This window comes from Ornithorhynchus anatinus, chromosome 7 (assembly GCF_004115215.2).
Source record: "Ornithorhynchus anatinus isolate Pmale09 chromosome 7, mOrnAna1.pri.v4, whole genome shotgun sequence".
Lineage (NCBI taxonomy): Eukaryota > Metazoa > Chordata > Mammalia > Monotremata > Ornithorhynchidae > Ornithorhynchus > Ornithorhynchus anatinus.
In genome coordinates, this window is record NC_041734.1 from 62,057,986 (window position 1) to 62,081,577 (window position 23,592).

General features: G+C 48.8%; 1 protein-coding gene across 2 annotated transcripts in view; it reads right to left on the minus strand.

The window, feature by feature from the left end:
- Window positions 1-14,560: 14,560 nt before the first annotated feature.
- Window positions 14,561-23,592, minus strand: part of PM20D1 (peptidase M20 domain containing 1) — a 32,817-nt gene continuing 23,785 nt past the window's right edge. The window contains exons 11-14 of one of the 2 annotated variants that reach the window (XM_029069930.1): window positions 18,724-18,892; window positions 16,128-16,227; window positions 15,301-15,349; window positions 14,561-14,976 (exon numbers count right to left, since the gene is read on the minus strand). In XM_029069930.1, the coding sequence (XP_028925763.1) occupies window positions 14,953-14,976; window positions 15,301-15,349; window positions 16,128-16,227; window positions 18,724-18,892 (342 nt within the window). In that variant the 3' untranslated portion in view covers window positions 14,561-14,952. Of the gene's footprint in view, window positions 15,350-16,127; window positions 16,228-18,723; window positions 18,893-23,592 lie in introns of both variants that reach the window. The other variant, XM_029069929.1, reaches the window with a different exon arrangement.

Sequence of the window (23,592 nt, forward strand, 5' to 3'; positions counted from 1 at the left end):
CTTCCTCGACGTCAGCCCCCGGGTTGGAAGTTGGGAAGGCCATGGAGAGAGAGTGGGATCCGGAGGGTGCCCGAGGGAGTGGCGGTGACCGAGAATGAACGAATGAATGGGGAATGGTGAATGGTGACTGTGAATGGTGAATGAATGGCTGGCAGGACCCCAAAGCCCAACCCTCATCGCCAGCAAAGAATAATAATCATAATAATCATTATTATTATTATGGTATTTGTTAAGCACTTACTATGTGCCAGGTACTGTACTAAGCGCTGGGGTAGATACAAACAGATCGGGTTGGACGCAGCTCCTGTCCCACGTGGGGCTCACGGTCCCATTTTAAAGCGGAGGTAACCGAGGCACAGGGAAGTAAAGTGACGTTTTATTATTTATTTTGTTAATGAAATGTACGTCGCCTCGATTCTATTTAGTTGCCATTGTTTTTACGAGATGTTCTTCCCCCTGACTCTATTTATCGCCATCGTTCTCGTCTGTCCGTCTCTCCGATTAGACCGTAAGCCCGTCAAACGGCAGGGACCGTCTCTATCTGTTGCCGACTTGTTCATTCCAAGCGCTTAGTACAGTGCTCTGCACATAGTAAGCGCTCAGTAAATACTATTGAATGAATGAATGACGTGTCCAAGGACATACAGCAGACAAGTGGCGGAGCCAGGATTAGATATTTACCTGAGTTTTTTCCCATTGCCATTCAGGCCCAGCTCATTTTTATCTGCTCACCTTCCTCCTCCTCATCATCCCAAAGTTAGGTTTTGCCTTTCTGTACCTGAAGATAGCAATTTGAACAGATCCATTCCCTGCTACTTCCCATCTAATCTTAGGTACACGCTGTCCACAATAGCTTGTTCTTATTTGAAGGTGTCACTGCCGACGGTGGCATTTCATCCACGTGGGTATATTTTGTTGGAAGTCAGTTTCTTCCACATGGAATGCTTCCAAATAGAGGAAGACATATCTTCTAGGCCCTGGCCCCATCGGGGTGGGCACTGTACTTCTTAATACAGTGATCTCTTTGGTCTAGACTGTAAGCTCATTGTGGGCAGGGAGCCCCCTCTTTTTCCTCAGATCCCTCTCCCGTCCCCAGCACCCCGACTTGCTCCCTTTGCTCTATCCCCCTCCCCACCCCACAGCACTTGCGTATTGGAACGCCCTCCCTCCTCACCTCCGCCAAACTCACTCTCTTCCCCTCTTCAAAACCCTACTGAGAGCTCACCTCCTCCAGGAGGCCTGCCCAGACTGAGCTTCCCCTTTTCCCTCTGCTCCCTCTGCTGCCTCTCTGCCCACCCCCCCCAACTCCCCTCAACTAAGCCCCCTTTCCCTCTGCTCCTCCCCCTCTCCCTTCCCCTTCCCTCAGCACTGTGCTCATTTGTGTAGATTTTTATTACCCTATCTATTTTGTTAATGAGGTGTCCATCCCCTTGATTCTATTTATTGCGATTAAGTTGTCTTGTTTTCATCCATCTGTCTCCCCCGAGTAGACTGTAAGCCCGTCACTGGGCAGGGATTGTCTCTATCTGTTGCCGAATTGTGCATTCCAAGCGCTTAGTCCAGTGCTCTGCACGTAGTAAGCGCTCAATAAATACTACTGAATGAATGAATATATGTATATATAATTTTATTTATATTGTTTTCTTGTTTTGATGTGTGTCTCCCCTGTGGGCAGGGGTGGCCTCCCTTTATTGCTGAGTTGTACTTTCCAAGCGCTCAGTACAGTGCTCTGCATACAGAAAGCTCTCAATAAATATGATTGAATGAATGAATGAATGTCTACCCACTCTGTTATTTTGTTATATCATTCTCTCCCAAGTGCTTAGTTCAGTGCTCTGCACACAATAAGTGCTTAATAAATAATTGATTTGACTGCTTGATAGCCTGGGGCTTTTCCCTCTGGACTCTAAGCTCCTTGTGGGCAGGGAACGTACCTACCAGCTCTGTTTTATTGTAATAATAACGTTGGTATATGTTAAGCGCTTACTATGTGCAGAGCACTGTTCTAAGCGCTGGGGGAGATACAGGATAATCAAGTTGCCCCACGTGAGGCTCACAGTTAATCCCCATTTTCCAGATGAGGTCACTGAGGCACAGAGAAGTGAAGTGACTTGCCCACAGTCACACAGCTGACAAGTGGCAGAGCGGGGAGTCGAACCCACGACCTGACTCCGAAGCCCAGGCTCTTTCCGCTGAGCCACGCTGCTTCCCTGTACTCACCCAAGCGCTTAGTATAGCATTTTGCACACAGTAAAGTGCTCAATAAATACGATCGATCGATTCTCATATAACAGAGAACTTTAACAGAACTTTAGCTTAAGATTGGAGGGGGATAGGATAAATAGGGTTTCCTTCTGCCAACAGGACATGCGCTTGATTTGTTTTTTCCAGTAGTGGTGATGGGTTGCATGGAACCATCCACACTCTCTCACCTGGCCCCTATGTAGCCAGTAACTTGGGCTAGAGGGCCAGGGTAGTAGCGTCTTCCTGCGATCATGGGGTGAAATATCATCGGGAAATCCCAGTAAGAAGTTGTCTGACTCCCCCTTCTAGACTGTGAGCCCCTTGTTGGATAGGGATTGTCTCTATCTGTTGCCGAACTGTACTTTCCAAGCGCTCCATAAATATGATTGAATTGAATTGCACACAGTAAGCGCTCCATAAATATGATTGAATTGAATTGATAGTTCAGCCATTACAGAGGGTGGAATTCACGCTGGACAGATTCAGGGTTGGGAACTTTTTTCACAACAGATCATTGATGTGGACAAGCAGAGAGAAAGACACCCTGCTTCCCGGGGTCAGCTTCAGACATTCGGCCTTCGGAGGGAGGGCAAAATTCGTTGTCCCCTCCTTTGTGTATGACGCCATCATGTCATCATGAACCTCGAGAGGAGGGATCATGTCTACTAACATTATTTTACTCTTCCGTGCTCAGTAGCAGCATGGCAGAGTGGATAGAGCACAGCCCTGGGAGTGAGAAGGTCATGGGTTCTAATCCTGGCTTCGCCACTTGTTTGCTATGTGGCCTCGGGCAAGTCACTTCACTTCTCTATGCCTCAGTTACCTCATCTGTAAAATGGGGATTGAGACTGTGAGCCCCATGTTGGACAGAGACTGTGTCCGACCTGATTTGCTTGAATCCACCCTAGCGCTTAGTACAGTGGCTGGCACACAGTAAGCGCTTAACAATTATCACGGTAGCACAGTGCTTGGCACAGTAGGTGCTCTGTAAATGCTATGGATTGACGGTTACCCTGGGCACGCTCATAGCGTTCTGTACGAATCACCATGGCACTCTGTAGAGGCACGTTAGGCCTCTGTGTGACAGAATGCCGAAGTCCATTTGCCCCCCTGAACCTAGCGTGTTCTGTCCGTGAATCCTCACCTGATAGTTGAGCCGTTACAGAGGGTGGAATTCACGGTGGACAGATTTAGGATTGGGAACTTTTTTCACAACGGATCATTGATGTGGACAAGCAGAAAGACACCCTGCCTCCCGGGGTCAGCTTCAGACATTCGGCCTTTGGAGGGAGAGGACGGGGGGAGACCCCTAAACCTCACCCATGAGGTTCCCTTCCGGGTCCCCATGAGCTCCACGCTGCTTCCTATGCACGTTGTTGAGGGAGCCCTAAGTTTTAACTGCCGTCGTGCCTCCGTCCCCTCAGCTACCATCTGATGCCAGCTCTGCTGTTGTCCAGCCTTTGTAAAAACCCAACAAGTAAAGGTGTTTGCAAACCATCAAGTCAATACATTAGGAAGGGGTAGGAGTCGCAGGAGGAAACTCGAATGTTTAGGGAGAAATTGCCGATCTGCGGTCGGGGGGACAGAAAGGAGAGAAATCTCCGGAAAATCCCAAACCTTCCTTTTAACTATCAGTTTTGATCCTTTTCTCTCTCGCCCAAGCGTTCACCAGCACCAGCACAGGTGAAACCCAAGCGGGGTACGACTCCTATGGCTCTCCCTGGTTTTGTGCAAGAGTTAACGTTCGTGTGGAGATGGCACAAGACCTCTCTGTTGCCTGACTGGGGCAGCTGGGGATTTAATGGATGCTGGGCCCCACCCCCTCTCTAGGCCTCAGTGGCTCACGGGAGCCTGTGCCCTGCAGCTTGGGGAGCAGAAGTTGAGGGTGGTGACTCTAGCTGCTCTGTCCAGAGCCCTCAGGGGCCCTACGGGGACTGGAATGTCTCTGTTCTCGATGCCAAGGCTTGGCACTTCGCCCCCATCCAACTCAATAGGTCCCTCAGTGATCAATCGTTCATTCATTCAATCGTACTTATTGAGCATGTACTGTGTGCAGAGTGCTGTACTGAGCTCTTGGGGAAGTGCAATACAACAATAAACAGTTAATTTATTGTTTCCTGCCTGCAAAGCACTGACCTAAGCTGAGTACGATACAATAGAGATGGTAGATGCAATCCCTGTCCCGAAGAAGCGTACTCCTCTGAGGAGGTGGAAAAGTATTAGTGAGTCCAGTAATTGTCCAGAATTGAGCAGTCCTGGCATCTCTCTGGCAGCCTGGCCCTATTATGCCACAGGGTATAGTCCAGTCCCTTGGAGTCCCCCAACTTCCTCTCTCTTCCAGGACGCAGTGTGCAGAACACTGTTCTGAGCGCTCGGGAAAGTATCTATTTTACTGGGTAAGAAACTATTTTTCTTCCCTTATTGACACCCATGCCCATCACCCCCGCCAGCTGTCCCGGACATTTAACTCCCTCCTGAGGCCCCCTCTTCCTCCCCCTCCTCCATCCCTCACCCCCAGTGATCTGGCCACCTACTTCATTAAGAAAATTAACACCATCAGGTCTGAGCTCCCCAAAGTCACCCCTCCCCTCCCCCTCCCCATCCCCCCTGCCCTCAACCCTCTTCTCTACTTTCCCATCCTTCCCAGCTGTATCTTCAGAGGCTATCTCCTCCCTCCTCTCCAGTGTCACCTCCTCCACCTGTGATTCAGACCCCATTCGTGCTCACCTTGTAAAAACTCTCACCCCTTACTTCCTCCTCTCCTTAACTACCATCTTCAACCACTCACTTTCCAACAGCTTCTTCCCCTCTGCCTTCAAACATGCCCACGACTCCCCCATCCTAAAAAAACCCTCTTCTTGACCCCACTTCCCCTTCCAGTTATTGCCCTATCTCCCCCTCCTACCCTTCCTTTCCAAACTCCTAGAGCGAGTCATCTACACTCGCTGCCTTGAATTCCTCAACTCCAACTCTCTTCTGGATCCCCTCCAATCTGGCTTCCGTCCCCTCCACTCCACCGAAACTCCCCTCTCAAAGGTCACCAGTGACCTCCTCCTTGCCAAATCCAATGGCTCCTACTCTACCCTAATCCTCCTCGACCTCTCAGCTGTCTTTGAGAGTGTCGACCATCCCCTCCTCCCCAACACATTATCCAACCTGGGTTTCATGAACTCCATCCTCTCCTGGTTCTCCTCATCTCTCTGGCCGTTCATTCTCAGTCTCCTTTGCAGGCTCCTCCTCCCCCTCCATCCACTAACTCTAGGGGTTCCTCAAGGGTCAGTTCTTGGTCCCCTTCTGTTCTCCAACTATACTCACTCCCTTCATGAGCTCATTCACTCCCATGGCTTCAACTATCATCTCTACGCAGGTGACACCCAAATCTACATCTCCTCCCCTGTTCTCTCTCCCTCCCTCCAGGCTCGCATCTCCTCCTGCTTTCAGGACATCTCCACCTGGATGTCTGCCCACCACCTAAAACTCAACATGTCCAAGAATGAGCTCCTTATTTTCCCTCCCAAACCCTGTACCCTCCCCGACCTTCCCATCACTGGAAGCCTGTAACTTTGGTGTCATTCTTGACGCTGTTCATTCACCCCACACATCTAATCCGTCACTAAAACCTGCCGATCTCACCTTCACAACATCGCCAAGATCCACCCTTTCCTCTCCACCCAAACCGCTACCTTGCTGGTACAATCTCTCATAATATCCCGACTGGATTACTACATCAGCCTCCTTTCTGATCTCCCATCCTCCTGTCTCTCCCCGCTTCAGTCTATACTTCACTCCGCTGCTGTTTATTTTTCCGCAGACATGCTTTGGGCATGTCACTCCCCTCCTCAAAATTCTCTAGTGGTTGCCTATCAACCTTTGTATGAAGCAAAAACTCCTCACTATTGGCTTCAAAGCTTTCCATCCCCTTGCCCCCTCCTACCTCACCTCCCTTCTCTCCTTCTACAGCCCTGGATGCACACTACGCTCCTCTGCCACTGCTAACCTCCTCATTGTGCCTCGTTTCCGCCTGTCCCGCCGTCGACCTTTGGCCCACGTCCTACCTCACCTGGAATGCGCCAAACTAACTCTCTTCCTCTCTTCAAAGCCCTACTGAGAGCTCACCTCCTCCAGGAGGCCTTCCCAGACTGAGCTCTCCCTTTCCCTCTGCTCCTCCTCCCCTCCCCATTGCCCCTTCTCCTTCCCCCTGCTCTAGCCCCTTCTCCTCCCCACAGCACTTGTATATATTTGTACATATTTATTGCTCTATTTTATTAATGATGTGCATTTATCTATGGCTCTATTTATCTATTCTGATGGTAGTGATGCCCGTCTACTTGTTTTGTTTTGTTGTCTGTCTCCCCCTTCTAGACTGTGAGCCCGTTGTTGGGTAGGGATTGTCTCTGTTGCCGAATTGTACTTTCCAAGTGCTTAGTACAGTGCTCTGCACACAGTAAGCGCGCAGTAAATACAATTGAATGAAATACGATTGAATGAAAAAATAAAATTACAGATATGCACATTAATGTTTTGGGGCTGGGAGGGGGGAAGAGCAAAGGGAGCAAGTCAGGGAGATGCAGAAGGGGGTGGGAGATGAGGAAAAGTGGGGCTTAGTCTGGGTAGGTCCTGTGCTGGAAGTGGGTAGGGGGGCTGGACCATTAGGAAGGGCTGGTCAGAAAGAGGTCCAGTCAATCAATCAATCAATCACTCAAATTTATTGAGTGCTTACGGTGTGCCGTGCCCCGTACCAAGTGGTTGAGAGAATACAACACGGTAGAATAGGTATTAATGTTCTGCCCACCAGGAGCTTGCAGTCTAGAGTGGGAGATAGACATTAAAATAAATTATGAGTATGTACAAAAGTGCTGTGGGGCCTAGGATGGGGTGAAAATAAAGTGCTTGAAAGGTACAGATCCATTGCATAAGCAATAATAATAATAATAAGGAAGAGTAAACTGGGGAAAAGAGGGCTTAGTTAGGGAAGGCCTCTTGTTGGAGATGTGGCCCAAGTAATGATTTGAAGGTGCAGAGACTGGTGGTGGTCTGGCGTATATGGATGGAAAGGGAGATCCAGGTTAGGGGGAAGATGTGGGGATAGGGGTCAACGGAGAGATAGACGAGATTGGGCCACAGCAAGTAAGCTGGTGCTAGGAGAATGGAGTGTGCGGGCTGGGCTGGAGTAGGAGAATATAATTCACAGTTCCAGGTAGGAAGGAAGATGTGAGCCAAGGGTCGGCAGAGGAATAGATGAGATTGAAGGTGGGGAGACCCAGTCTTTGACTAATCTGAAGACCTGGGAACAGAATCGTGTCTGTCAGGATGCCATTTTATCCTGGAGCTGACGAGGCCGTTTGGCCCAAATGACTTCAGAAACCAAGAGTCTCCTGGTTTACCCTAGGAAGGTTTCTGCTTGACAAGGAGGGGATTCGCTCCTCACCTCCCTCCCAAATGCCGTGAGAGATTCCAAAGTCTTAGGATCCATGGAGTCCAACTTCTCTCACTCTGGAATTAAGCAGTCTTGCTTTTTCATGTCTCCCCACTTGGCTGCCATGGACCAGATCCAAATCCGCTTAACAGGGATTCCAGGCAGGATAAAAGCTGGAGCCCTGGGCTCAGCCTCCCCGTGCTTGAAAAGGTCTAATTGCCCCCCCCGCCCCCGCCAAATCCCTACCACCCGTACCTCCAAGTTGGTAAAATAACTTCCATCGGTCACCCCAGGGCCACAGAACGCAAACTGGGAATTATGAGCCAAGGGCTGGAGGCAAGGGCCCTGTTGAATGGTAGCTCAGCAGAGAGGTTTGGAGCCATTTTGGTTCTCATGGGATCCCCGGTTGGTGCCGGGGCTAGGGAGATGTTTGGGTTGATTAAGGCAACCTAGGGTATGGCACAAAAGGATCCTGGGCTTCAGCCACGATCTTGAGGGAGGGAAGGAGAGAGGGAAGAAAGCCTCCATTAATGAACTCAGAGACGATAAATACCAAGACGGAGGAACAACCCAGTGGGAGCTGCAGACATGGTGATCAGACCCCCGCACTTCTCCCTCTTGGAGACCCAATCATCTGCACTGAGGCCTGACTTGACCAGTGTTACCTGGCCCTGTGCCTTTGTTTCCCTTTCAGTGAAATGGGGGAGAATAATGAATAATCCATCCTGGAAATAATCAAGAAGTCATCTTAGCCACTCCGCTGTCTTGGGCAAGACCCCAAGAAATAAACTTGGCTAGAGGATAGTCTCTATTGACCTGAAATTCATCCAGAAAAGGATCATCTTTTGGGTAACCCATTCCTGTGTCTAATAACCCAGTGCCAAAATCTGCTCAGTACCAATGTCCAGTGAACTGATTGCAATGAGGAATTTTATTGTTCAAGTTGGTAGTGATTCCCCAGATGCGGACGAAAAGTCACTGGACCACAAAAAATTGGTAAACTAAACAGCACGGTTGTGTCTAACAATGCAATATCAATGTGAGATCAGAACCAGTGTCCAGTGAACTGATTTCAATGGGGGATTTTATTGTTTGAGTTGATAGTGTTGCCCAAATATGAAACAAAAGTCACTGGACCACAAAGAAATAATAAACTAAATAGCAGTGATTTACTTTCACCCAGTGAACGTGCCAAACACCATCTTGCGATAACTAGGGCCAACTTCAGCCTGCCAAGAAAAAGGAAAACATCCTGGAGACAATCAGGAAGTTAAGAAGGCACTTCAGTGACTATATCCCAGTACAGCCGAGTTTCAATCCATCGACCAGTCCCGTTTACTGAGAGCTTACTGTGTGCAGAGCAGTGAACTAAGCACTTGGGAAAGTACAACACAACCAAGTTCCTGGACAAATTCCCTGCCTACAAGGAGTTCACGGTCTAGAGAGGGAGATGGACATTAAAATAAATTATGGATTTGTCTGTAAGTACCGTGGGGCTGAGGGTGGGGTGAATATCAAGCGCTTAAAGGGTACAAACCTGAGATAAAAGAGGGGTTTCATCGGCCAACGTCACGGACTGCCAATCAAGTTAAGGAACGGTCCTCTAGACTTTAAGCTTCTTATGAGCAGCTCTTTTGCTTTGTACTCTCCCAAGCACTTAGTACAGTCCTCTCATATTGTAAGGGGTCAATAACTACGACCGATTAATTGAACATGCATGAAAAATGTGGGACATCAAAGAAGAGATCCAAGGCTAAGCAGGATGCTAGCACTTCAGGTTCCTCCACTTGGGCGAAACACTTCACTTCTCTGGGCCTCAGTTCCCTCATCTGTAAAATGGAGATTGAAACTAAGCCCCACGTGGGACAGGGACTGGGTCTCACGCGATTCGCTTGTACCCACCCCAGAGCTTAGTACAGTGCCCGGCACAAAGTAACCACTTAACAAATACCATCGTTATTATTATTATTACCAATTCAAGAACTTCTATGCATCACTAAGGAAAGTACAAGCCCCTGTGTATCCTTTCACTGTATCTCTGCACCGATGAGACGTGAATCCCGAAATAATGGCCAAAACACTAGAGTATTCTCCGAAACACATCATCATCCTCAACAGTGGTATTGAATTCTACTTCCCAAGTGCTTAGTACAGTGCTCTGCACACAGTAACTGCTCAATAAATATGACTGAATGAATTTATTGAGCACTTACTGCATGCAGAGCACTGTACTGAGCACTTAGGAGAGTACAATAATAATAATGATGATGTTGGTATTTGTTAAGCGCTTACTATGTGCAAAGCACTGTTCTAAGCGCTGGGGTAGATTCAGGGTAATCAGGTTGTCCCACCTGAGGCTCACAGTCTTAATCCCCATTTTCCAGATGAGATAACTGAGGCACAGAGAAGTGAAGTGACTTGCCCACAGTCACACAGCTGACAAGTGGCAGAGCCGGGAGTCGAACCCATGACCTCTGACTCCTAAACCCGTGCTCTTTCCACTGAGCTACGCTGCTTCTAACAGAGTTGGTAGGCACATTCCCTGCCCGCGGTGAACTTACAGTCTAGAGGGGGAGACAGACGTTGATATAAATCAGTAATTTATAATATATAATTCATGGATACGTATATAGGCGCAGTGGGGCTAAGGATGGAGCAAATACCAAATACCCAAAGGTCACAGATCCAAGAGCATAGAGGAGGCAGAAGGGAGAGGGAGCCGGGGAAAAGCGGCCTCTTTGAGATGTGACCTCAGTAAGGTTTTGAAGGTGGGGAAGGTGGTGGTGTGATGCATACGGAGCGGGAGGGAATTCCAGGCTAGGGGGAGGATGTGGGAAGGATGTGACAAGATAGACGAGGCACAGTGAGTAAGCTGGCACTAGAGGAGCGAAGCGTGAGAGCTGTAGGAGAACAATGAGGTAAGGCAGGAGGGGGTGAGCTGATTGAGTGCTATAAAGCCAATGCTGAGGGATTTTTGTTTGATGTTCACACTGATGGTTCTTGAGGAGTGTGGAGCGGCGGACTGAAAATTATTTTAGAAAAATGTTCCGGGCAGCAGAATGAAGTACGGACTGGAGTGGGGAGAGACAGGAGGCAGGGAGGTCAGCAAGGAGGCCGGTACAGTAGGCAACGTGGGAGGGGATCAGTGTTCAGATTGGGGTGGTAGCAATTTGGATAGAGAGAGAGGTAAGGGCAGATTTTACCACCGTTGTGACAGTACAGCCGACAGGCTTTGGTGACAGACTGAATATGTGGGTTGAGAACTATGTGGGTTGAGAAGCAGCGTGGCTTAGTAGAAGCAGCGTGGCTTAGTGGAAAGAGCCCGGGCTTGGAGTCAGAGGTCGTGGGTTCTAATCCCGACTCCGCCACTTGTCAGCTGGGTGACTTTGGGCAAGTCACTTCATTTCTCTGCACCTCAGTTCCCTCATCTGTAAAATGGGGATCGTGAGCCCCAAGTGGGACAACCTGCTACCCTTGTATCTATTCCAGCGCTTAGAACAGGACTTGGCACAGAGAAAGCGCTTAACAGATACCAACATTATTATTATTATCTCCTCTAAGAGGCCTTCCCTGGCTAAACCCTAATTTCCTCTTCTCCGACTCCCTTCTGTGTCACCCTTGTACTTGAGTTTACCCCCTTTAATAATAATACTGATAATGGTATTTCTTAAGCTCTTACTATGTGCCAAGCACTGTTCTAAGCACTGCAGTAGATACAGTGTAGTAAGGTTGCCCCATGTGGGACTCTCAGTCTTATTATTATCACTAAGCACTGGTGTGGATACAAGCAACTCAGGTTGGACACAGTCCCTGTCCCACACGGGGCTCACATTCTCAATCCGCATTTGATGATTAGGTAACCGAGGCCCAGGAAAGTGCAATGCCCAAGGTCACACAGCAGGCAAGAGGCAGAGCTGGGATTAGAATCCCTGACCTTCCGACTCCCAGGCTCATGCACAATCCACTAAGCCATTCTGCTTCTGAAATATGAAAATAGGCCAGCCCCATCAGGGCCCAGTGCATAACTGCTGAGGCTCATTCATCCATTCAGCCGTTTTTATTGAGCGCTGACTGCGTGCAGAGCACTGAACTAAGAGCTTGGGAGAGTACAATACAACAATAAACAGACACATTCCCTGCCCACAGTGAGTTTACAGTCTAGAGGAAAGTCTACAATATGATGTCTACAAGTTTGAAGGAAACCGCACCGCTTAAGCACGTACACAAGTTTTTCTGGAACGTGTAGAGCAGTGAGGAGATGCCACAGATCAGAGATATCACCAGCAACATCATCTTCAAGAAGAAAGGTGAAAGATTACCCTGCTGTATCCTTCCAAACCTCCAATTAGTGTCCACTGCTGGCTAAGATCGCATCCAGAATCCTTCGGGACTTGCTTCCGAACAGTAGCATTGATTACTCGCTTCCCAAATCGCAATGTGGCTTCAGAACTCGGCCAGGTGCAGTGACTATGATCTCTGAAGCACATCAGATGGAGGGGAAGTGTAGGGAGTGGGAAGTGTAGGATTAATGCATTTACTGAGCCCTTACTGTGTACAGAGCACTGCACGAAGCAATGGGAAAGTACGATACGATAAGAGTCGGCAGACACAATCCCTGCCCTCAAGGAGCTTACAGTCTACAGGGGGAGAGAGACATTAAAATAAATTATGGATAGGGGAAATAGTAGAGTATAAGGATGTTTACCTAAGGGTTGCAGGTCTGGAGTGAGTATGAAAGCACTTAAAGGATACACAGCCAAGTGCATAGTTGGTAGTGAAAGGAGGGCAGATAGGGGTCCTATAGAGAAGCAGCATGGCCTAGTGGATAGAGCACAGGCCTGGGAGTCAGAAGGACCTGGGTTCTAATCTTAGCTCTGACACTTGACTGCTGTGTGACCTTGGGCAATTTCTCCTAGCCTCGGTTACCTCGTATGTAAAATGGGGATTAAGACTGTGGGCTCCACGAAGGTTGCGGACCAAGGCCAAACTGATTAGCTTGTATCTACCCCAGCACTTAGTACAGTCCCTGGCACATAGTAAGCACTTAACAAATACCATAAAAAATGATTGCTTCTTCCGTACAATCGAGTTGGTAGACATGTTCCCTGCCCACAAAGAGCCTACAGTGTAGAGGGGGAGGCAGACATGAATATAAAGATGAAGATCTTCCAGTCGAACTCTTGTAGTTAATATCCTTGAGAGACTTGAAGTTGCTTATCCCATCTGTTATACCTGGAAATTCCACCCACCTTCAACACTCCCTGGTTCAGAAATAATACTCATAAAAATTGTGGTTCTTGTTCAGTGCTTACTGTGTGCCAAGAACTGTAATAAGCCCTGATGTGGATACAGGATAATCAGGTCAGATGCAGTCCGTGGCTCACATTGGGTTCACAGTTTGAAAGGGTGGAATAAACAGGTATTTAATCCCCAGTTTACAGATGAGGGAACTGAGGCTCAAAGGAGGTAAGTGATTTGCCCAAGGTCTCATAGCAGTCAAGTGGTTGAGCTGCGATTACCACCCAGGACCCCTGAGTCCCAGGCCTATGTTCTTTCCACTAGGCAACATTGCTTCTCATGCTGCTGAAGTAAATTATCCTATTATAAGCTACTACACTTTTAAGGCCCAAAAGGAAACTGCAATGAGGAATCACTACCAATCAACAATGATATTTACTGAGAGCTGTGTATAGAGCACTGTAGTAAGCGCTCGACTGTATATATCTTTACCACCCTATTTATTTTGTTTATGTTTAATGAGATGTACGTCACCCTGATTCTATTTAGTTGCCACTGTTTTTACGAGATGTTCTTCCCCTCGACTCTATTTATCGCCACTGTTCTCATCTGTCCGTCTCCCCCGATTAGACTGTAAGCCCGTCAAACGGCGGGGACTGTCTCTATCTGTTGCCGACTTGTTCATTCCAAGCGCTTAGTACAGTGCTCTGCACATAGTAAGCGCTCAATAAATACTACTGAATGAATGCTTGGGAGAATACAATTCAACAGAGTTGGTAGACACATCTTCTGCCTCACCGGGAGCTTACAGTTCAGAGAATAAAATCAATTATGAATATGTACATAGGTGCTATGGAGCTGAGGATGGGTTGAATACCAAGTGCTTAAAGGGTACAGATCCAAGAACATAGGCGACGGCAGCAGGGAGATCAGGGGAAATGAGACCTTAGCCTCTCGGAGGAAATGTGATTTTAATAAGGCTTTGAAGGTGGGGAGAATGGTGGTCTGTCATACGTGAAGGGGGAAGGAGTTCCAGGCCATAGGCAGGATGTGGGCTAGACGTCAACGTCAAGATAGACCAAACTGAAATTCCCTGAGTAGGTTGACAGTAGAAGAGCGGAGCGTGTGAGCTGGGTTGCAGATAGGAAATCAGCAAGGTAAGGTAGGAGGGAGAGAGCTGATCGAAAGCCGATAGTAAGGAGTTTCTGTTTGATATGCAGGTAGATGGGAAACCATTTAAAGTTTTTGAGGAGTGGGAAGACATGAAGTGAGTGTTTTCACAGAAAAACGATCCGGGCAACGGAGTGAAGTTAGGACTGGTGTGGGGAGAGACAGGAGGCAGGAAGGGCAGCGAGGAGGCTGATGTAGAGATATGATAAATAACATCTAGCTTTTGAAGGATTAATATTGTAAAGATCCAGGGGACCAGCTCTTTTCCATATCAGAGTAAGTCAAAATGAGGTTTTAGGGTTTGGCAAGAGAGATGGAGATGAGTTCCCGGGAAGCTCTCCTCATAACTTTAGTGAAGCGTGTTGTGGAATAAGCTATATTTCCCAAGTTCTTTTGGAAAAGCATTTCCTAGAGGCAAGGGAATGGAAAGATGACCTGGAAGAACCTAAATCCTTCTTAGCGGAAAGCTGAAACACTTCTGCACATAGCCCATAGTGTACATACCATTTTATTTCATCACATCACAGTGCAAACGGCTGTAGTTTCCATACGCAATTTCCAGTAGTTCTCCTAAAAATTGGATTCAACCAGAGAGGTGGGGAAGAGAGAGGGGGAGAGGGTTTTATATATAAGTGAATCCAAGACATAGAGATACAGGAGACAGAGAGAATGGGGCCGGGCAGGGAGAGTAGAGAGACAGAGAGACAGAAAAGAGATGAACAGCAGAAACAAAGGGAAAAATATGGGAGAGGAGAGCAGATTGTGACATAGGCAGGAGGAAAGAAGAGGCCAATGAAAAAAATGCAGAAAGATGTGTGTTCGGAGAATTAGCGGGCGGAGAGTCAATCCAGAAAAATTAACGTCATCAGAAGATGTCTGGTTTCCTATCTCAGGTTTCCACGGCTCAGCTATGGCCAGCAGGAGGGAAGGGGGATAGGAGACGTTACGGGGAGAGGGTGGGGGAGGTCACACTTCAATCTCTCCTCACGCTCTCCACTTAACTCTGCCCCTTCAGGGTTTGGAAGCCATGACTTGACCCGTTTGGCAAAGAACCATCCCACCTCCCAGACTGGCTGCAGTGGTGGGTGGGTCTCCTCTGGGCTCCTGGTCCCGAGAGCCTCTCCCTTGTCTCCAACCCCCCCCCAGTCCCGTTATAGCTCGTGCAGGGAGGAGTGAGGCGGAGGGGGCCGCTCCACATCCGCATTCTGGATCAGCTCAAACAAGAACGTCACCTGCTTCTCGTACTGCTGGATCGAGATCCTCTCATTGAACCCGTGGATGCTGTTGGGGGCAGAGACGGAGGTCACTTTTAACTACCGGTTCAGCACAGAGTCTACCTATGCCCTGGCTTTTGGTCTCCGGTCCTTCTGGAGGAGTAAAGAAGACCAACCACAGACAGGGAAGCTTGGCATTGCATTAAACGTTGGAGGTTTTCAAGAGTGTGAGTTTCTGAGCGTATTCCCCATTTTTGATCTCCTATATCATCACGACCCTAAGGGGGAGGGACAGGGAGCAATGCCACTTTCCAGGGGGGAAACTGAGTCTCCGAGAGGCCAAGTGAAGCAGCGTGGCTCAGTGGAAAGAGCCCGGGCTTGGGAGTCAGAAGTCATGGGTTCGAATCCCGGCTCTGCCACTTGGCAGCTGTGTGACCGTGGGCAAGTCACTTCACTTCTCTGTGCCTCAGTGACCTCATCTGTAAAATGGGGATTAACTGTAAGCCTCACGTGGGACAACCTGATGACCCTGTATCTACCCCAGCATTTAGAACAGGGCTCTGCACATAGTATAAGCGCTTAACAAATACCAACATTATTATTATTATTCTTATTATAAGTGACATGCCAGAAGAAGAACCCTGACGCTCCAAGTTCTTTTCACTGGAAAACAGTTTTTTTCCCGGTAATCGGGGGATACTGTCTCGCAGCCGCCCAGAGCGAGAAGAGCACCCCAAGCTCCAAGTCGGCTAGCGACGAAATCCCACTCTGGGTCTCTGTCTCAACTTTCCTCATCTCACTCCTGCTCCTGCCCATTCCGAGGGGTCAGAAGAACTCGCACTCACCTGCGGAAATCCTGTGGCTTAATGATAGCTGGATTGAAGCGGTAAATGCCCGTGGTGAGGTTAGCGTAATGGCGGCTGTCTGTGTTGCCGATGCAGATGCCTGGGAGGAGAGAGAGAAGAATGCTGGGCTCCCGAAACCAGCGATATCAGAAGCAACGGGAGAGTCGAAAGGGAGAGGCTGAGGATCCACACTAAGCCACCCTTCCTTACTTGTCCCCTCCCCTGCAGTCAGTCAACGCCGTCAGTCAGTAGTATGTGCCGAGCATCAATCAGTCGATGTTTTTTTACTGAGTGCTTACTGTGTGAAAAGCACTGTACTAAGGACTTGGTATTGTACAATATATCGGAACCGGTAGACACATTCCCTGCCAACAAGGAGCATCTTTCGTTGTGGGCAGGGAATTGTCTGTTTATTGCTTCGCCCCCACCGCTTTTAGGCAAGAAAAATAGCAGGGCCTAGCCCATTCCACCTTCTGGATTTGGAAAAGGATTGGAGGAGGATCCAAAATGGCAGCTTCACCTCCTGCTCCCAGCTGAGAGGGTCTGGGATCCTTGCAAGAGCTGGGGGAAGGAGATGGGCTGGGGGTTGGAACTTGAGGGGCAAGGCCATGATCAGGTTGGGTGAGACAAGCACGAAGGGATGAAGAGATCTACTTGTGCCCGGCCCTGGTGCCCGGTGAGGTCCAGCAGAGACATCGAGGAGATGACAACGCACCTCCTTATGAATCTTTCACTTCCTCTTCCTTTTTCCCTTCTTGCCTTTCCTCTTCCATTCCCTCCCTCTTTTCTACCTCTCCCTTCATATCTTCCTCTCCAGTCCTCTTACGGCCTCACCCGCAAATGCTCCACCCCCTGAAAGCTCCACTGCCAAATCTGCCCTTACGTGCTCAGTCTAGTGGGAGTCAGAAAGACCTGGGTTCTAATCCCGACTCCACCGCTTGTGGTGTCCGTGGGCAAATCACTTCTCTGTGCTGCAGTTCCCTCATCTGTAAAATGGGGATTAAGACTGTGAACCCTATGTGGGACAGGGACTGTGTCCAATTCGATTATGTTCTATCTACCCCAGTGCTTAGAACAGAGGCTGGCACACAGTAAGCACTTAATGAACACCATCATCATTATTATTATGAAAGTTTGGTGCCCTCAAGCCCACCTGTTCATTCTGAGGGCCTGTGATTCCAGTGTTCCCAGGTCCCCTCTCCCCACCTCCTTCCCAGATTGATGGAGCCTCCACATGCCACCTCCTGGGGAAGATGGGGGAGTTTCCAGGAGCCCCTGGCCTTGGCATTCCCCTGGCAAGAAATTCTGTGTCTGCACGGGAACTGGCTTCCCATGTGGGAAGCCCCAGGAGCCACTCTGGCTCTTTGGGAAATAGTAGTGACCTCTCGGGAGGGAAGCCAGAGACTGAGGGGATGGGAATCTGGCCTGGGAGCCAGCAGCCAAGCACCCTGGAGGTCAACCCGTTGGCCCCTGCTGGGGAAGGAAACAAAGATATTCGGGCTCAGCTCGGGTGTCTCCTCTTGACGCTAGGATGCAGTTTAACGCCACTAGGCCGCCGTACACAGCCTGAAGGAAACTGGGCTGTGAGTCTAAAAGAAACACTCTTTATTTCCTCTTCCCTTTGGGGCAGATTTCCAAAGGGTTCTAATTTGGGGACAGAGTCAATCCAGAGAGAGTCAGAGGACAAGGGTTCTAATCCTGGCTCCACCACTTGTCAGCTGTGTGACCTTGGGCAAGCCATTTAACTTCTCTGTGCCTCAGTTCCCTCAACTGTAAAATGGAGATTAAGACCTGTGAGCCCCACGTGGGACAACGTAATTACCTTGTACCTACCCCAGTGCTTAGAATAGTGGTTGGCACAGAATAAGCGCTTAACAAATACCATCATTATTATTATTAGAGGGTGCTGACTCCCTGACTCCCCGATTCTTCATCATCATCATCATCATCATCATCATCATCATCATTAATGGTATTTATTGAGCACTTTGTTGCAGAACACTGTATTAAGCGCTTGGGAGTGGACAATACAAGACTCCCACACCCTTGCTCTTTCCATTAAGCCATACTGCTTCTTGAGGTAATTAACAACAACAATAATAATAACAATAATAACGATATTTAAGTGCTTACTCTGTGCTAAGAACTGAGGCATATACAAGATAATGAGGACAGGTCCAACATGAGGCTCCCAGTTTAAAAGGAAGGGAGAAGGGGTATTAGATTTTACAAATGAGGAAACTGAGGCCCAAAGAAGATAAGTGACTTGTCCAAGGTCACACAGCAGGCAAGTGGCAGAACCAGAACTAGAAGAGAATTCTCCACGCTCCCAGCCCAGGGAGCCGTTGCTCCACGGAGGTGTGAGCACACAGGATGGAATCTATTTTGATTGTTTCGCCTTATTTCCTGTTTGCTTTCTCACTTCCACCCCAAGAGGAAAAAAATTTGCAGTGAACAGATAATCCTGGGCAGAAGAGGAAGGCAGCCAGCTGTTTCCAGGCATTAACAGCTGGAGGCCTGGCAAGAGAAGTGGGAAGGGGGTGGGGACGAGGGTGAAATCTGGCAGGAAATCATCACTGGCCATGGTGGCTATTACCTGGAATGATGGAAATGACCTCAGGGAAAACATCCCGGATGGTTTTGCGGAGGAGCTGGTAGCCGAAGGCTTGGTCATCGTAGGGGCTGATGGGGAGTGGGTCGAAGGCGTTGTGGACGTGGATCTGGACTCTCTCGTCGGCCACGGTGTTCTGGATGCTCTCCAGCACCTCCGGGAAGAGACGGGCCAGGAGTTGGGAATGGGATCCCGGGAATCCGGACGCCACCCCTCACACCAATCTCCAAGCACAATCCCTGGTGTAGGGCTCGAGGAGGTCTTCTCTTAGCCCCCGCGGGGGTCTCCCCTCTCCCAGCCTTTGCTCGAGCCATCCCTTCTGTGTGGAAGGCCTTCCCCGCTCCCATCCACCATCCCCTCTCCCTTTCCTCGCGAACATCATGGCTCAAAGCCACCTTTCTCAAGAAGCCTTCTCCAGGAAGCGCTATGGCCTAGTGGAAGGAGTACAGGCTGGTAGCCAGAGGACCTGAGCTCTAATCCCGGATCCGTCACTCCTCCGCTGGGTCACCTTGGGCGAGTCGCTTCACTTCTCACTGCCTCACTTACCTCATATGGAAAATGGAGATTAAGTCCTCCTCCCTCCAGTTTAGCCCGTGAGCCCCAAGTGGGACACGGACTGTGTCCAACCTAATTATCTTCCCTCCACCTCAGCTCTTAGTGGAGTGCCTGGCACAGAGTAAGTCCTTAACAAGTGCGATAAAAGAGAAGAAGAAACCTTCCCTCATTACTCCCCACCATGATCCACTCCTCTCCTCAAGCCAGGGTAACAATCAGTACATATGGGTGTGGATAGTCTGAGGAACTGTTCCCAACAGGTAGAGGAAGGGGTTCTGTCTGAGGCGGGTGGTCTGTGCTATTCTCAACGTAGGCCTCAAAGCCCCTACGTCGGGGAATTGCTCCCACTGGGTTCGGAGATGGAGGGATCGAGGAGGCTGACGGCTCTGGTTCCGAGACTCTGGTTGGAGGATGAGTCCATCTACAGGAGAGCCCACAGACCTCAACTGACTTGCCCCAAGAGAGTCTTGTCTGTTGATCCTTGGGTGACAAACCTAGAGGCAGCGTGGCCAGATGGATAGAACACAGGCCTGGGAGTCGGAAGAACCCGGGCTTGTAAGGGCAGGGGACACAGCTAATTCTGTTGTATTGTATCTCCCAAGCACTTGGATATTCTGTGCATGATAAGCACCCAATAAATAGCATTGATTGATTGATTCTAATTCTGGTTCTGCCATGTCTGCTGTGTGACCTTGGGCAAGTCACTTAACTTCTCTGGGCCTCAGTTATCTCATCTGTGAATAGTAAGTGCTTAAATACCAAAAAAACCCAACAACCCCCCCAAAACCACCCAAGTCCCTCCCCTGAAAAAAACCAAGAGTTGTACCCCCCCCCCCCATCAATTCCTGCCTAGCCAGACCCCTACTTCAACCCCCCAGGTTGGCTTCTGGAGTCCTGACTACTTATGTACATATCTGCAATTTATTCATTTATATTAATGTCTGTCTCCCCCTCTAGACCGCAAGCTTGTTGTGGGCAGGGAATGTGTCTGTTATTGTTATATTGTACTCTCCCAAGCACTCAGTACAGTGTTCTGCACACAGTAAGTGCTCAATAAATTTGATTGAATGAATAAATGAATGAATGAAGCCAGTTGGTTCTTTTGAAGATGAGAGACTCTCAAGGTCTCTTTGTCTAGAGGACAAATGCCATTTATTTGGGAAGCAGCTGTCCTCCATTCCCACTAAGGGATTATCATAGAAGGGATCCAGACAGACACAGGGAAGATTCTTCCTAATATGTGTTTTTTATAATGGCTTTTGTTAAGTACTTACTAGGTGCCAGGCACTGTACTATACGCTGGGAGAAATATAAATTTATCAAGTTGAACACAGTTCATGTCCCACATGGGGCTCACAGCCTTAATCCCCATTTTACAGATGAGGGAACTGAGGTACAGAGAAGTGAAGGGACTCACCCAAGGTCACAAAGCAGACAAGTGTCGGAGCCAGAATTAGAACCCAGATCCTCCTGACTCCAAGGCCTATGCTCTATCTACTAGGCCAGGTGAAATTTGGGAGCAGTGACACCAGGTGATCGATAGTAGTCTTGGACTTTCCTTAATTAATTATTGATTGATTATAGCATCTACAAAATGGGGATTCAATACCTTTTCTACCGCCTTACATAGACTGCATATCTCCCCTGTGCTAAGTACAATGCTTGTCATATAGGAAACGCTTAACACAAAGCACAGTTATTATTATTATCATTTTATGTGCTTATTATGTACCAAAGCATCATGCTATGCACTGGTGAATTTTCAAGATGATCCTCTAGATTATGAGCTCCTCTTGGGCGGGGAATGTGTCTACCAAACCTATTACACTGTACTCTCCCACATTCCACGCAGTACCCTGCATGGAATAAGCCCTCAATAAATTCCACTGGTTGACTGATTAATTGATCAGATCAGCAGTAAGTCCTGACAAAGCTGGAGCTAAGAAGCTAAGAGGAAAGAAGAGCAGGTAACAAGCTGGTTCTCTTTCCCTGAAGAACCAAAGAAAGACTCTATCCAGTACGGGCAAGAATCTGTCGTGAATGGAGCCAGAGGGTGGATAGGATGACCTCCGAAAGACCTTCGCAGCCCAGGTGCGTGGGTAGAGCGTCTAACATAAGTGATTATAGGCCCACATATGCCTCATTTCCCTTCTCAGGGGAACCCGACTTCCTGTTTGTAGCCAGCTGCGGTCTGGGATCAGGAAAGTGTTTCTGATGACATCACGTCATTAACTAAGGGACTTGCTCCGGGTGCTGAGAGACACCTCAGATCCTGCCAGGAAGCCACTTCGGTTCCGGTGTGATCGGCCAGTTAGTTAGTCAACTGTCCGGGATTTGGGCAAGTAACTGTTCTGGGTCCGGGGACACCCATCTGGCCTGGACATGTCCCAGAAATCCAAATTCCCTCACCCCTAGAAAACCAGGGTTCGGGCCTCTCCTGGTTTCTTAGGCAAATCCTAAGGGATTCCATACCCTTAGGAAGTGACCCAGGTTGAGACTCGGACCTTCTAGGGCTGCCCTAGACTGAAGCTCCAAGTTCTTGATCCACACTCCACGAATCCTGGACCTTGGAGTTAGGGGCAACATTCGGTCTAATGGTTCCTGAGCTAGCTTTGCCTGGCTTTCTGCTTCCCCATATCGCAGGAAGTAATTCGCTGGCCAAATCTTTATAATGACACCTTCGATTATCCACGAGAACGGAGGGGGACTCGTAGCAAAAACACTACAAAATAATAGTATTGGAGCCAATCTGGTCCCCTCCGGGAACCCCCCAAAAGGGTCAGGCATTTTTATTTTTTATGGCATTTGTTAAGCACTTACTATGTGTCAGGCACTATTCTAAGCTCTGGGATTACTCAGGTGGGACACAGTCTCTGTCCCATATGGGGCTCACAGTCTAAGAAGGAGGGAGAACAAGTATTGAATCCCCATTTTAGGGTGGGGAAACTGAGGCATAGTGAAGTGACTTGCCCAAGATTGCACCCAGCCAGCAAATAGTGGAGCTGGCATAGAACCCAGGCCCATGCTCTTTCCTTTAGGCCAGGCTTCGTCCCTGGCAGGAGGCATTGAATTGCCATCTCCCAAGTCTCACTCCTTCCTCTAGACTGTGAGCTTGCTGGGGGCAGGGAATGTGTTTGTTATATTGTTATACTGCACTCTCCCAAGCGCTTCGTACAGTGCTTTGCCCTCAGTAAACGCTTAATAAATATGATTGACTGACTGACTGACTACCTCCACCCTAGGACCTCATGGTAGCCTGCTTCCTGTATGGTAGGGTAGGGCTTCTGTGATAGTAAATGGGGCCTGCAGAGCTGGCAGGCTGGGCACCCTTTTAAAGTGACAGTCCACTTTAATCTTGCCCCAGGGTCTTCCCGGTGGTTCGGGATTAAGGGTATTTAATGTGGATGGGATAAGGATGGATGAAAAGGCCACCCACAGAGGAATATAACCTCCTGCAGGAAGGAGAGAGGCCATCCATTACTATATGCCAGGCACTGTACTAAGCACTGGGGTGGATGCTAGCAAATCGAGTTGGACACAGTCCAACAGTACCACATGGAACTCACAGTCCATCTCCATTTCACAGATAACGTTGGCACAGAAAAGTAAAGTGAGATGCCCCAGGCCACTCAGCAGACAGGTGGCAAAGCTGCAATTAGAACCCAAGTCCTTCTGACTCCCAGGCCCAGGCTCTATTTACTAGGCCATGCCGTTTCCCTGGCGGGGAAAGAGAAGCCTCAGCTGGTGGAAAGTAAAGCCTTGGAAAATAGCTGGGGTTGAAACAGGCTGGGGGGAAAAAAGCAGAAAAAAAAAAAATTGGAAAGAACCTAAGGGCACGGATTTCCTGCCCCTCTGATCCTCAACATCAAAGCTCTGGGAGAGAGGACACAATCTGCATATCTAATGACAAGAGCCAGGCCGGTGGCTCCTGCTTGCTCCCATGGGGTCTGGTCCATTGCCCAGAGCTGGAAGAATGGGAATCAGTTTGCCCTTTGTTTTAGGAGTCAGAAGAGAATCAGGGAGACAAGCTGTTATCCTCTGAAATTGGAGAAGCCCAGGAAATCCAGCACAACAAGCTCCTAAACTAAGCACCCGTGGATGCCCAAAAGGATGACCATGGGTGTCCTTATCAGTCAATCCATCAGTTGTGTTTATTGAGTGCTTACCGTGTGCAGAACACCATATCCTAAGCGCTTGGGAGAGTACAATATAACAGAATTGGTGGACACATTCCCTGTCCATTATGAGTTTGCCTCGGGGGAGAGACGGGCATCGACATAAAATATGGATATCAATCAA